At 37.3% G+C, this 14,159-nt stretch overlaps 1 protein-coding gene across 2 annotated transcripts; it reads left to right on the plus strand.

The window, feature by feature from the left end:
* The first annotated feature begins 57 nt into the window (after window positions 1–57).
* On the plus strand, window positions 58–13,040 carry LOC132825938 (protein SET). 2 transcript variants are annotated; one of them, XM_060841595.1, is made up of 8 exons: window positions 58–377; window positions 2,122–2,179; window positions 3,535–3,677; window positions 5,586–5,689; window positions 7,371–7,484; window positions 8,696–8,866; window positions 9,408–9,563; window positions 10,120–13,040. In XM_060841595.1, exons 1-8 carry the CDS (start codon window positions 305–307, stop codon window positions 10,141–10,143), a joined length of 843 nt encoding a protein of 280 aa, XP_060697578.1. In that variant the 5' UTR covers window positions 58–304; the 3' UTR covers window positions 10,144–13,040. The 2 variants fall into 2 exon arrangements, with proteins under 2 accessions (XP_060697578.1, XP_060697580.1); XM_060841597.1 differs by lacking the exon at window positions 58–377 and adding an exon at window positions 660–779.
* The last annotated feature ends 1,119 nt before the right edge of the window (window positions 13,041–14,159 follow it).

Below are 14,159 nucleotides of genomic sequence, written 5' to 3' on the forward strand. Positions count from 1 at the left end.
CGTGCTCGGGGGGAGTGGTTGATGTGGGGGAGGGTCGCCAGCGCGCGTGCGTGCTTGGAGAGGCTGAGAGCGAGCGTTTTTTTTTTCCTCCCCTCCTGTGGTAGAGGCGCGAGACCCGCTGAGCCATCGAGGGGGAAAGAGACAGCGCGCGCGCGTGTGTGTGTGAGGGGAGTGCAGGAGAGAGAAAAAATAAAATACATACAGAGAGAGGAAGATTCGTGAAAGAAAGCGCGGATCAGGGCTTTTTTTCCAATCATTTTTGTCTCCTTTTTTTTATTTCCCCCTTTTTTTTCCTTCTTCCAAGATGTCGGTCCCAGCGACAAAGATGAGTAAAAAAGAGGTGAACTCGAACCATGATGGAGCAGACGAGACCTCAGGTAATTTGTTTTATTTTGTGCAGCGATTGTTTTTATTTTAATCGCTTGTTGGTTAAATATATGTTTTCGTGCTTGCGTTTGTGAAGGCCTCTGTGTTATGTATATTGTGTGTGTGTGTGTGTTGTGTATGTGCGCGGAATGGCGGCCCCACGCTCCCCCTCTCGGTCGGGCTGGAGAGGAGCTGAAAGGCAGCGCGGGAGGGTAACTCCATTCACTCCGGCGCCATGTTTATGAAGCCACATAGAGAGTGTGTGTGTGTTAGAGGAGGGGAGGGGGGGGGAGAATAGAAGAGAGAGAACAGAATCTCTGCACCACCTCCTCCTCCTCCCTCATTGTGTAAGGCGGCCGCCATGATACCAGGAAAGAGAAACGGAGCCGTCGCGGCCTGCTCGTCGGCCCGAGGTGAGATGCCCTATTTCTTTTAACCTCCACCCCCCACCCCCAGGCGGGTATGCACACAGACATTCTGTCCCCCCTCCCAATCCTAGAGCGGGTAAGGATGATATGCAAGGAGGCAGGTCTGAACAAGGGCTTCCCGCGGACAAGCAACATCACTCGGGCGGCTTAGAGTCATCGGACTTGGGGAGAAGAGGCCTAACCATGCGGCCTAGAGTTAAAGGGATTGTAGACACCTTTCCACTGTCCTTTTTGCAAACTGGTATGACGATTTAAACCCTCGAGGCAGGCGATACGAGCTTAAAAACCCTTCTCGTGCACGCGATTTTTACGTGAGCCCGTGTTTGGTTTTGAGCCTTTTTAACTAAATGATTTCATTTCTTGAGAATCAGAATGTTGTGATCGAGACTTTTTTAAACAAGCAGCAAAATCTGGAGGGAAAAGTTAAATGCACTTGCAGAGTTTTATTCGTGTGAAAGGAGAGGGGAAACTGAATGGAAAATTATTGCATGAGCTAAACTTATGAAATCATAAAATGAAAGCAGATGTACAGCCAACTTTCATTAATGCTGAATTTTGAAAAAAATAGTTTGTTTTCGATGTAATTCATTTCAAAATGAAATGTCGGCATTGAAAGCAACGACTTCCTTCGTGGAGGAACCACGCGGCTCATAATTTAGCAGGGGTTCATTCAACACAAAGGGAAGCGGTACTGAAACGTGGGTTGCAGGCGAATTATTGATGTCTCCTATCATCAAATTCGTAATAATTGTTACGAAGGCGTTTACAGTTCTAAATAAATCTGGACGCTGTTTGCAAATGACTTGGTCTGTCACCGTTTTCATGGTTTCAACTAATAGGTGAGCGGAAGGGACTTTTTATATACCTTGGAGGATTTAATGACATTTCGTTACATCTACTTTTGAGATGTGAATGTAACTTTCTGGCAAAATATTGCTGAACAGTATTGTTACTTGTGGTAGGTTTACTTGCAGAATGTGATTAGGAGCCCCTCCAAGCTTACCACTTGCCTTTTTAAATATTTAATAAAATGTTTCTTCCCAAGGTCACCAGTCTGTATGAAATGGTACTAAATCAAGAGGTTACAACTTTCGTTGTGTGTCTTTACCTTTTGCCTACTTATTCTCAAACTGGTAATGTTGCTTTTTGAGTTTCCATAAATCCAAATTGGATCTGTCAATGAATGATTTCAAATTTTCAAGGTATTTGGTTTAGGGAAAAGTGTTTAAGTTGAAGGCCATATTGCAATTATCGTTCTTAAAGTATTATAAATACCATAAAGGCTGAGCAAACCACTAACTGTGATTTTTGAAAACTTTATTTACAGAAAAAGAGCAACAGGAAGCCATTGAACACATTGATGAAGTACAGAATGAAATAGACAGGTAATGTAAAGGAAATAATGTATGATTTTTGCATTTTAATACCTGGGTGCTTGATTGAGCTTTGCTTTAAAAACATTTATCTGAAAAACATTTTTAAATAGGTCAATAATTTTGATGTTGCATTAGGCGGAAGTGGCCCTTAGTTTAAAAGTTTCCATCGTTTCACGTGTTATGAGCCATTTCTGATGTCCTGAAACTTGTTACACTACTGGGTATTCGGTGAAATTGAAGGTAAATTCTGTAATTTCAAAGTAACCAGTTTCTCAGAACAATGTTTATGAGATTGTTTTTGATACTGCGCTGACATCCACAGATGAAAGCACTGCTTTATAATTGGTGGCAGTACATGTACATGTTAATATTTGAGATTTTGGAGATGATATGTTAATATTGTTCTGATTACACTATTAATTGTCACATGTTCTCTACCAAAATCTTTTTGGCTAGCTTTATCTATTTGTAGGTTCTATCTGGTCATCTTCTCTTGGGGTGTTAAAATTTGAGGTTGATGGTAAAGATTTGAGGATTGCCCAAATTATTTGAACTTGATGGCTCCAAGAGTCAAAATCCTCTGCCTTCTCTATTGTGGGGCATTAATAGTGCACTGATAAAATTCAACAAGTGATGCATCAATGTTGACCCTTTTCTCTGACTTGGAGATTACAGGCTAGTTTAGGTATAATCTTGTGATTTACCATTTTGGATTGCTAGAAGTATTCTCGTGCATCTTGAGAGTTCCTACCAAGGCCAATCAAAGATGTGCCCTGAATTATATTCTGATGTGGTCTAACCAGGATTTTATATAATAGTAGCAAAGTTTCCTCTCCCGTTTTATTCTCTTATGATTTAGAACAATCTTTAAATGTTTCCCATACCTTTGGTTGAAGATTTGGATGCAGCAATATCTTTCAGCTGATATTAAGCCTTTCCCTGAAATGGGATCTCTGGGAGACAAATGATTCCAGTTGTGTTGCATTTGAAAACTGACTTGTTTGTCATGACATTGGCATTCTGGACAAGCAGAAGGAAAAAGTCACTGCACTCAGCTCACTGTTAAGTTGTTAGTTTGTAGTCAGACTGTCTTAAAAGCACAATTATAACCTCAAGTATGACTGCTGGGATTTGTAGAAATATTTTGAACAAGTTAGTTTCTAATGGATAAAACATTTTCCCTTTTGCACTTCTCTCTGCCCCTTGTATGCAGAAATGCTGTCGTCTTATTTAGTCATCTGTTTGTCAATGCAGAATTAAACTTGTGTTTCAAACTTGTAGCTTTTGTTGTTACACTCTCACCATCCTGTTTTACTAGGCTATGAATAACTCGACTTAATTTTTAAAATTATTTTTCCATTTAGACTGAATGAACAGGCAAGTGAGGAAATTTTGAAAGTAGAGCAAAAATACAACAAGCTACGCCAGCCATACTTCCAGAAGCGGTCAGAACTCATTGCCAAAATCCCCAACTTTTGGGTGACTACGTTTGTCAACCACCCACAAGGTGAGCAGTTAAATGCAATAATTGTTCAGTTGGAAAAAGTTTGTTGAAAGTGATTCAATAAATATTGTGTTGCCTAAATTTGTTCTCCAATTTTATTCAATGTGGAATTTTCACATGAAGCTGATAGCTGAGAAAAGGGTCAAATGAATTTAAACAATACTTGTGTGTGGTAATAGTACAGAAAGGGATCTTGATTTTTGCTTACAAGAGAATCTTATTATGTGGAAAATGATCAACGTCCAAGAAATTGAAGTGATTGTGACTCAGATTTTTGATATTCTTTGCCATGGCTTTATAGCCAAAATGTGTGACAAAATGTCTTGGTAAGTTTTTTGTGAACTTTCCTGAAATTGTAATGAGTACTAGTTGCATCTCTGTTGACAGTGACCCCTAGAGGCACATGTTGGTCATGCAATGCTGTTTGAAAGACTTCACAGCAAGTCACCACCTTGACAGTTTTGAAACAATCAATTGCATATTTTTTAAAATGTGTGCTGTGTTAGTCCCTCTGGATTGTGCTCTTTGTAACCAAAGTTATAGTTACCACTTTAAGTGTTTTTAGCTGATAATGACATCTGGAGCCGTTTCTCTGTTTTTCCTTTGAGATTGGCTGCAACCCTTTTGGCTTGTGAACTGTAGGAATTACAAATGTGGTCATTTATGCTCTGCTTTAAATACTTGATTGTATCCTGTTTTTATACATGAAGTAGGAGTTCAAATTCCTGTCTATTTATACCTTATTTTAACAAATGCTTTTACCCCCAAACTTAGTCATATGGGAAATATCTGAACAGAAATAAATTTGGTGACAAAGCCCAGAGTGGGTACAAATGTGTACTACACTTGCTTCCTCTTCTTGATTCACAAGTAACACGTTAACCCGAATGTTTATTTGATTTTTGTGGTGGATGTGGTGTGGGGTTTGCTGCTGTACTTAATCCTTCTATGCAGGATTAACCTGACATCCCAGAATGGGACTGACTTCCAATTGACCTTGATGTATGGAGTCTAATTATAATTCCACTGTACTCCTTGATTTTGAAATTGTAAACAATAAGTTGCAACTTTGTCTAGAAATAGCATAGAATGTCTTTATTTGCTGTGTTCCAAATGTGCTTTTGCTGCTTAATTCTATGTAAGTAGTGTAAGACAGTTTTAGAGTAATTAAATGGTGTCATTTGGATCTCCACTAGTAGCATTTGCAGAAGTGTGAATGAAATAAATAATTTGTGGCACCTTTTCAGTGAAGTGCGATTTAGCTCTATTGTAATGTTGGGAGATGACAGCCAATTTGTGTGCAGCACGGTTCGACAAACATCAGTGAAATAAATGAAAACATTGGTCCAGCTAGTAAGGCTTAGAATTACAACATGCAGTGCTTATATTAATTTTAATGAATAAGTGAATCTACCTACTCATAATTCTATTTTTTTTAAACCTTTTTTTCTGAATGAAGCAATAGTTCAGCTCTTGATAGAAAAGAGCAGAGTGGTCATTGTGTTTACAGTCTTTAGCAAATATTTACAATGATAATCTAATCAACCTATTTGTAATTACACATCTCTGGGGCAGAATAGGGATGTTACCATTGCACTATGAACCTTCACTTCCATCATATTCTTTAAATTTTTCAGAATTGTACATGAAGCTCAGCATAACATTCAAATTTGGAATCTCAAATATATCACCTGATGAAAAAGCATAGCAAGCAGCATCTAGTGTCTTTGCGTCTTCATTTTGTCCCTTCCTTTCACATCCAGCAATTATGGACTGCTCTACTATTTGTGTACATTGCCCTACATGTGGACCATTCTTTAATCAATACTGTCTGGACCTTAGGCTGCAAATGAAGCTTCTTGCATACAGTGTTTAGTCAGTGTATTATGCATCTACGTTCATATGTTCCAGTATCTGCGCTTCTGGGAGAGGAAGATGAGGAGGCGCTGCATTATCTGACGAGAGTGGAGGTGACAGAATTTGAAGATATCAAATCAGGCTATAGAATAGATTTTGTAAGTATGCTGTTCTTTGGCAGATGTGTTGAATTTGGTATTTAAAATCAAATGAGTTCTATGGGCTGAAGTACTAAAACAAAGATGAACAACTTATTTCATACTGTCAAGCCTCTAACATGTCTTGGTTCGTAGGAGTGATAATTTCTATTTATTTTTAGCATTCTCTGTTTTGGGAATCTTTTGAGAAGTAACATATATGTATAGGAAGATTTTGAGAAATAACATATGTATAGGAAGTTTTTAAAAACTGCTAACCTCCTGAAGTTTGTTAAACTTTGTGTACTGATATGTAAAATGCATAGCAAAGACAGGTGGTTTTTGTAAATTTGGTAACTCTTATCTATTTCCTAAAGTCTCGTGTAAGAACCTTTTGAATTTTAGTTATTATAAATCATTGGTCAATTCAATTAACTGCACAAAGCCAATGAAGGGGTTTTAGTTTGCTTCAATATCCTTGGGTTTGGCTGTGGTGTGCTTCCAAATCACCTGTTGACCTTTGCAGTTTTGTCTATTAGAGGTATAACATCCATTCAGGAATTGACCTGTTAGCATTATTTGCAGCAGAGTTCCAGGTCTGTATAGCTTAACTGACAGCATTTAAGATATGGTGTGAATTAATATGCCGATATGTGTTGAGTTAATTTCTTGTACTTTCAATCATTGGCTGAATATGGGGTTGTTTTATAGGTTTGTTGTCTTGTTTTAATTCGTCTCAAACAGCTACTATAGAGTGACATTACCCCCCATCATGCTCAATTAGATTAAACCCATGACTTTGGGAGGGGAAACACGGTTGACCTGTTAGACCACTAAGTGACATGTTTTCTGTTCGTGCAAAATGGGTGAATTAAGCAATGTTCTAAGAAACTTTTTTTTAATTCAATTAACTCCCTCCATTAACCTGGGTAGTGTTGATTTTTGATAGATGTTAAATGTTAGTCTGTTTCGTGTCTTCGGGTGGTCCAGAGTAGCTGGCCAAAAATAAATTGAGCAATCATTATGTTTTAAAAAGTTTGGAAACTATGCAAACCAATTTGCACTTGAGTTCAAGAATCCCAACATCTTGACAACTAGTAATGGGTACTAAACCTTGTAGTTAGTGACTAAGAATGGAAACAATAATTACCCCTCAGGTAGCAGAGCAAAATAACTGGGTAGATGTGTTTTGATTCTTGCAAAGGGGTAAATGTTGAACAAGTTACTGGAAGAACTTCCTTACCATTTACATGCAGACAGGTCCCATTGTTAACTGGTTTATTCACAGAGCAGTACTAAACTCTGGAGAAGGATCCTAGTTTGTGACATTTAATTTAAAATATACTTGAATAATATAACTAGTCTGATTTTCAGTTCTTCAGTTTTATTTCTGTACACGTGTATAAATTAGTATTGTTCAAGTAAAAGTAAATTGGAATACCTGCTGCTTGGTGAATGCTCCACTTTAATTCTTCTTCATCCTCTTAAATCTCCGAATAATGTTAAATGCTATATGACCACTTCTGACTAATTGGAGTATCATGGATGGGTATGAACAGTAACTATTTTGTCAGGTGCTTTGATTTCACAAATCATTAAATACATCAAACGGCTTTTCTTTTTCAGGAACTTCAACCAAAGTTTCTTTACTCTTAGTCACGCTAACAATGAAGACAAACTGATGTGTGGTTTTTATTTTCAGTATTTTGATGAGAACCCATACTTTGATAATAAAGTTCTGTCCAAAGAATTTCATCTGAATGAAAATGGAGACCCATCTTCAAAATCAACAGAGATCAAATGGAAGGCAGGAAAGGTAGGATTAATAGCTGAATATGAACAACCAAACTGTTTTCAGTCTCGAGGGTGCTTCTGTATATTTTTTAAAGATATGTGATCTTGCAGTTACATTAAAAGAGAACTAGATTTACATGAGTTAGGTGATGTCAGGCAACAGTTTGCACAAGGGGTAGTGGAAAGCTGGGATTTTGTAAGAATGCTGTTGGGTCTGCAAATTATTAACAGTTAACTCCGATTTTAGTTAGCTTGGTTCCTTAAAAATTATACTTCTCTATCTGTTGTGATTTAATTGAATGATGGAATAGGCTCAAGGGACTGAATGCCGTACACCTGTTCCTACCCTTATCCAACCTGAAAAGTCTCAGTGGGTCTTGTGATTTGGTACTTCATTATTCCCTAACATAGCTCAGAGAAGTGTAGGTGCATCCTGATATGTTTGTTGCAGTTCTTTTCAGAGCCTCGCTGTAAGGTGATGAAGGCAGTACAGTGTGACTTTGAGCAGTTATTTGGTAACTGCTTTAGAATTGAACTAGATCATAATTGGTAGATGGATTTTAAGTGTTGACCAGCCTTGGCTTGTTTCTGTGTAGAATTTGAGTCAATCCAAATTGATGTGATTCATTTGCATTCAATTAAAAAACATCTGTTCAGTTAACATTGCATGGAAAAGATTTAAATTTATATCTCACTGACATTCACTACAGTGTGTTTTTTCCCCTCTATGTATTATTGTACTTTGCAATAATTTAGTTGCCAAATAATTGATGTTCATTAGATATAAACAGTCATCTTCCACTACTTTGAATCTGCTAGGTACTGAGCCATGCATATCAGACACTTCAGACCCATGTCTGTTGAGTTAATTTGGCTTTACTGTGAAAATTAGCTTTATAATGCTCTCATGGTGAAGTTTATTTATCCTTCTTTGTTCCTCTTTCTTCAATTTTACTGTTCTTGGGAAAGCCTGATGGCCAGTGTTCTGCTAAATTTTATCTTTGCAACAGTTACGAGGTAAAACCTGATCAGATTAACATTGGAATTCTTCAAGTTTTTCTCAACACTTGAATACTGTGGTGTAATATGTTTGGTTGCATCTTTGTTGTCTTTGAAGGGAATTTTAAACTGACTTAAATTCAATTTTGAAAATTATTACATTCTAGCATTATGTACCTAAAAGTTTTGTTGAACACTTATAATTACACAACTTAACATCTGTATTATTTCAAGGACCTGACAAAGCGCTCCAGCCAGTCGCAGACTAAAGCAGGCAGGAAGCGACAGCATGAAGAGCCAGAAAGCTTCTTTACTTGGTTTACTGATCACTCGGATGCAGGTGCAGATGAACTGGGAGAGGTCATCAAGGATGATATCTGGCCAAACCCACTGCAGTACTATTTAGTGAGTATCCCATATTAGGTGTGCAAGCTTATGACATGACATCTGATTCTGGCGTAAGGGACGTGGACATTCACCTTCATTAGTGATTGTATCACTTTGCGGGAAGTTCAGTATTTCTTTCCACACAAAGGAGCAGATGTGTGGGTATTATAAATGGCTCCATGCTATTGAGCAGCCAGGCTGAAATCCCAGGAGGGGATGATGATAATTATTTTACCTTTTTGGGAGTTCTATTGCTTTATAATTATGTTAGTTGTAAAGATGCATGATAAATAATGCCAGATAGCTTGACAAACTGTTGATTTTGTATGTGTCAGATCTTCACTTATTTGGCATTCTGTAGCAGTTTTGGAGGAATCTTAGTCTTGTGTGCAGCAGTTTTTTTTTGTTTAGCAATCTCATGTCATTTTAATGAATTCATTTTGGCCCTGGTGCTTGAAGGCCATATGAGACTCTCACTTAGAAGTTCAAACACTGCTGAGGAGCTTGCACATGCATGTACTCTTTGACAAAAAGTATCATTATGATGTTGTCTTGCTAGGTTCCTGATATGGAAGATGAAGAAGGTGATGGTGAGGAGGAGGATGAAGATGAGGAGGAAGAAGAAGGATTGGAGGATATCGATGAAGAAGGAGATGAGGATGAAGAGGGCGAAGAGGAGGACGAAGAAGAGGAGGAGGAAGGAGAAGAAGCCGAGGCAAGTGCTTTCATTTTTTTAACTCCCAGTCCAGATGTGGTAACATATATACGGAACCTTTAAAATGCTTCAGGCTAACTGTCTTTATTCCCCAAATGGGGAATGGCTGATCTCTCTGCATCAGTAAGAGTATTCACTAGATCTCATTGGTGGAGCAGATTTGATGGGCTAACTTCTGTCTTGTAGACGGTTGCCTCAAATCTTGAATCTGTTCAAATTTCCTTTTTCGCAAGTCTGACTTTCTTCAATGCTTTTCCAAAACAAGATTTTGTTTTGTAGGATACAAGAGTTGTCTTGCAAATCCATGTAAGGGGAAGATCATCATTTTGGTTAAATATAAAATGGGAGGGTGCTTTAAAACTTGCTCAATATGTGTGGTTCCTATTAAATTTACAAATGTCATGCAGAATAAAACTGAAATTTAACACTTTTTGGGCAAAAGATTTTGCACCTGTAATATGCATAGCTGTTAATAGTTGTGGAGGAGTGCTGATTTGTATTTTATTTACATCCAGCTATTTTGTACTAACCTTTTTGTTTTCCATATTATTTGTAGGAGGAGGAAGGCGAAGACGACTGATCTGGTTGCTGTTGATATTCACCTCTACTTTTTTTTCTTTAGTCCCTGGGAGCAAGTTGCTGTCTTTTTGTGCTCAGTTTCCTTGCTCTCCTGAGGTCCTTAAACCATTATACACAATTGGGATGAGTTACATGCGCAAACAACAGTGGCAATCTCTCTCTGCCATTTCCGTGAACTGATATGAATTCTCCTAGCGCCAGCTGATCAGCACACATCTTCTGTAGTAATGTGATTGTATTTTTTTTACTTTTTATTTTAAGCCCCACCCCACCCTCCCACATCCACCCACCCCTCTGCTGGAAGCCCAGAACTATTTTCTGCCTTTGTGCTGTGATTATAGATAATTTTGAATAGGCTTTTTTCCTACCTGTTCTGGCCCAGAGATTACACTGTGTTTCCATATGATGTGGAGAATTAGCAGTTACCATCAAGTCCTTTGTTTTCTTCTCTCTTCTAACAAATGGGTGTCACCGAGCACCTAGGGTAGATGCAGACGGTTGGGTTCTAATGGGTGGGTTTATTGGGTATTTTGAGGACTGGCTGTACTTAGCATGTTGATGCATTGTATATTGATACAACATCCGTGCAACCAAACTTTTAAATATTAATCGATTTGAACCCCACGGCAGATGGAGGAGTAACAATCTGTAGAATCTTATTGGAATCTACACTCTCTAATGTAATTTTTTTGTTTCACTGGAAAGGAAAATTGCTCCGTTTTAAACGTTAGAGTGTACAAGTTGCTTTGTTACAATAAAACTAAATGTGTACACAAAAAGTGCGTGGTGAGTTTGCTTTTAATCTGGGATGTTTTGTGGACTTAATTGCAACCAATCTAGAATGGTTATTTTTGGTAAGTGGTTGATGGGGATGGAAATTGTACAGACCTGAGGTAAATGCTTCAGTGTCAAAATTGAGACCAAATTGTAACAACTCTAATATGTACACAAATTTAAGTGCTACAAGTATCAAGGAACAAATCGTCGGAGTTGTTTGTGATGTTCTAGAAGCTACTGAGTTTGTAATAATTAGAGATCCGTTCTGTATTTATTGGAAATAAGATTGTAATTACAAAAGGCAAATTGCAACCTTGAGAACTTTGTGTTCTCTTTCAATGATTTGGGTCTGGGTCCAGTGTTGCATTGTAAGTGCTTGTTTAAATTTGAATACCACACATTTTATGGACTGTTTGTAGGCTTGCTTTTAACTACCAAATTGCACTTGATTTATTTTGCCTCTAGTTCCTAAATTCTATAAGTTGGTATATAATGTATATATTGTCCTGGCAGTAGTTGCAAAACATCCATTGAACTGATGACATTTTCTTTGCAACCGGGGTCTGCCATAAATGCTACACATTTAGCACCAAAAATATAGTGATATGTGTGTATATAATCAACTGAATTTTTAAAAGCCTGCCACAAAGTTAGACTCTTGTGTAATTATTACATTTTATAATTATTGGTGTGCAATGGATTTGGCGCAACTCTTGCAAATTCATCATATTTCTGGTCGTTCAAAATAGGTTGTGCTATTTTATTCCATTCTGGCTCCTTTCAATTAGGAATAAGATTGTGGCATAACCAGTTTATTGCAACTAGCTTTTGAGGATATGGGATCTATTGCCTCACCTTTTTTTGACAGGTTGGGTGTTGGTTTCCCATTCAGTGCTACTTGTAGTATTTACTGTACACTTTTGTTCCTATTTCATGTTCAATTGCTTTTCTGATCTTTCCAGAATTTGTACTGATTATACTAAACTGTGACCTCGTTCGAATGCTATTGTACAAAGAAAGACGTTGGCCTGATTACAACTGTGTTCCTTGATTTATGAGCTTCTCCCATTTTCATTAACTCTTTCTTGATGCTGTTTAAGAATTTGAGTTGGATTCCTTTTTGTAATATTTTGCTTTAACTCCCACAATTTGAATTGTTTTCAGTTACTTTTGGGATTTTGCAGTTGCTGTGAATGGATAATGGTGCCATCTTTCTTTATCTATTACCAGTGATGAATAGGCATTATGATATTGCTAAACATTTTACCTCTTGATCCTGAGCCTTGCCAGAATGGTGTAATAAATTGATTAAATATACTCGTCCTAGTTAACACTGGTAGTTGATTGCTGCAAACTTCAAGAGATTTTCGTATCTAAATCTTCTCCAGTATCCCATTAGATTTCAGTATAACCCGAGCAGCTCATGAATACTGTTGTTTCATAAATGCAATTCTTCAGTTCCTCCTGGTGTTTTAAGATTAGTGTGTCTTCGTGAGAGGGAATTGTACATTTTGCATGTTTTTCACTTGGAGAAATACATTCTCCTGAGCAAGTCCTTTGTTTTTTGATGTATTCTTGCCACTCCGGTAGAGGCAAAGAAACTGAATTGAGTTGTGGCTGGGAAGCCCTCCTTGGGATGCAAAAAGATAGCTGACTGGTACCAACCATGCCGTTTTTCTTTTGGCAAATTGATGGAATGACTAATAATTCTACCACCAGCAATGCAAGCATAAGGCATGTGATTCCTTAAACTAGTAATAATAGACCTGAACACTTCCGTCTAAAAAGAATGATGGTATACAAGAAGCCTAATGAGTATAACCAGAGCTGTAGTTTAGTTTATTTGTTTTTGCTTACATAATTGTCCTGATAATGGGATCTGGCTAAGCCATCGCTTTGCTTGGCAATGTTTTGGAGAGCATGATGTCTATAAACCACATTTGAGAATGTTAATTGGATTTATAGACACTTGATCTTTAAATGTATTGGGTTTTGTTTGACATGGCAGCCGAAGGTGTCCTGACTTCATCTTGAACTTTGTTTTTTTTTAAATTAAATTGGTTCTCATCAATCTGTCTTTACTGTTATCTACAATAAAGTTTGTATACATGTTTTGCCATAGTGCTGTGTATTGTCTTTACTGCTTGTTGTGTACATCTGGAAGTGTATTGCCAATACAAATATTGATTTAATCTCATCCAACAGAAATGAAGCAGTTAGCATTTAATGGGCTTTTGGATATTTCTAAAAACTTTAACATACAATATATTATGGGATGTGACAATGTAAATGGAACATTACCACAGGAATGCTTACTGATACTGAGATGGTATTGACACTTTGTAGTTGTCATTGACTACTTGATTAATCTCTCTTTTCGAGGTGAACTATCCATTCAGGCTAGTGAAAAAGATGGGTTTTAAGATTTTAGTTAAACTGTCCATTAACTTATTGAAGTATATTTCAAATATTTGAATTACAATATTCAAAATGTGGAGTATTTAGTACAGACTCTATTCAAAAAAAAGTTGGTATTTCAATGCAACATTATTAATGGTAGACAACATTAATTACTTGTATTCTTTCGGAGGGATGTTTAACTATTTCAGTCTGTTTGGACACCTCTAGCAGGATGGCCTTTAACCCAGCCTTTCCATGAACCCTCAAACTGGTAGTTATAGATATTTTTAAGCACCTATTCAGATATGCAATTACTTCCTTCTGGAGCAGGTAGGTCTTCTGGCAAAAGGTGAGGATATTACCATTGTGCTACAAAAGCCCTCTGCAATAAGGTTGCAGTGGAGTACTAAACCAACTACTACCTAAACATCAGTTGATCCTGTTCTGTTCTCTTATCAAGCTTTTCAGAGATGTTAACACACCTCTGGGTCTCCTTGGTATCATTCTATCCTGGTCATGATTAGGTTGAGTGGTGGTACTTTATGCACCTACAGTTTCTGCAGGATTTTAACCATAGAAACTGGATTTAGTGTGGTCGACATAATTTGGTCTTTACTGTTTAATACTTGTTATGGGTGTACCAGACAATTACAATATTCAACAAAAGTGGAAACATTGGAAAGTAAAGTTGAATTCCTTACATGCAATCATAAAACCCAGATCAAGCTTAAATCTTAGACAAAAGTGCTTTTGTGCCACATCTTAGGGTGCTAATTCCCTTTCTCAACATACAAACTTGAGAAGAATGCATATAAATTGAGTACATTTCATAAAGTGAAG

This window comes from Hemiscyllium ocellatum, chromosome 21, assembly GCF_020745735.1.
Source record: "Hemiscyllium ocellatum isolate sHemOce1 chromosome 21, sHemOce1.pat.X.cur, whole genome shotgun sequence".
Lineage (NCBI taxonomy): Eukaryota > Metazoa > Chordata > Chondrichthyes > Orectolobiformes > Hemiscylliidae > Hemiscyllium > Hemiscyllium ocellatum.

Bases quoted from the DNA above. Each gene is read 5' to 3' on its own strand.
- LOC132825938 (XM_060841595.1), top strand. From the start codon at position 305: ATGTCGGTCCCAGCGACAAAGATGAGTAAAAAAGAGGTGAACTCGAAC. The intron at 378-2,121 runs GTAATTTGTTTT...CTTTATTTACAG, and splicing joins TGGAGCAGACGAGACCTCAG to AAAAAGAGCAACAGGAAGCC. The intron at 8,867-9,407 runs GTGAGTATCCCA...TTGTCTTGCTAG, and splicing joins ACCCACTGCAGTACTATTTA to GTTCCTGATATGGAAGATGA.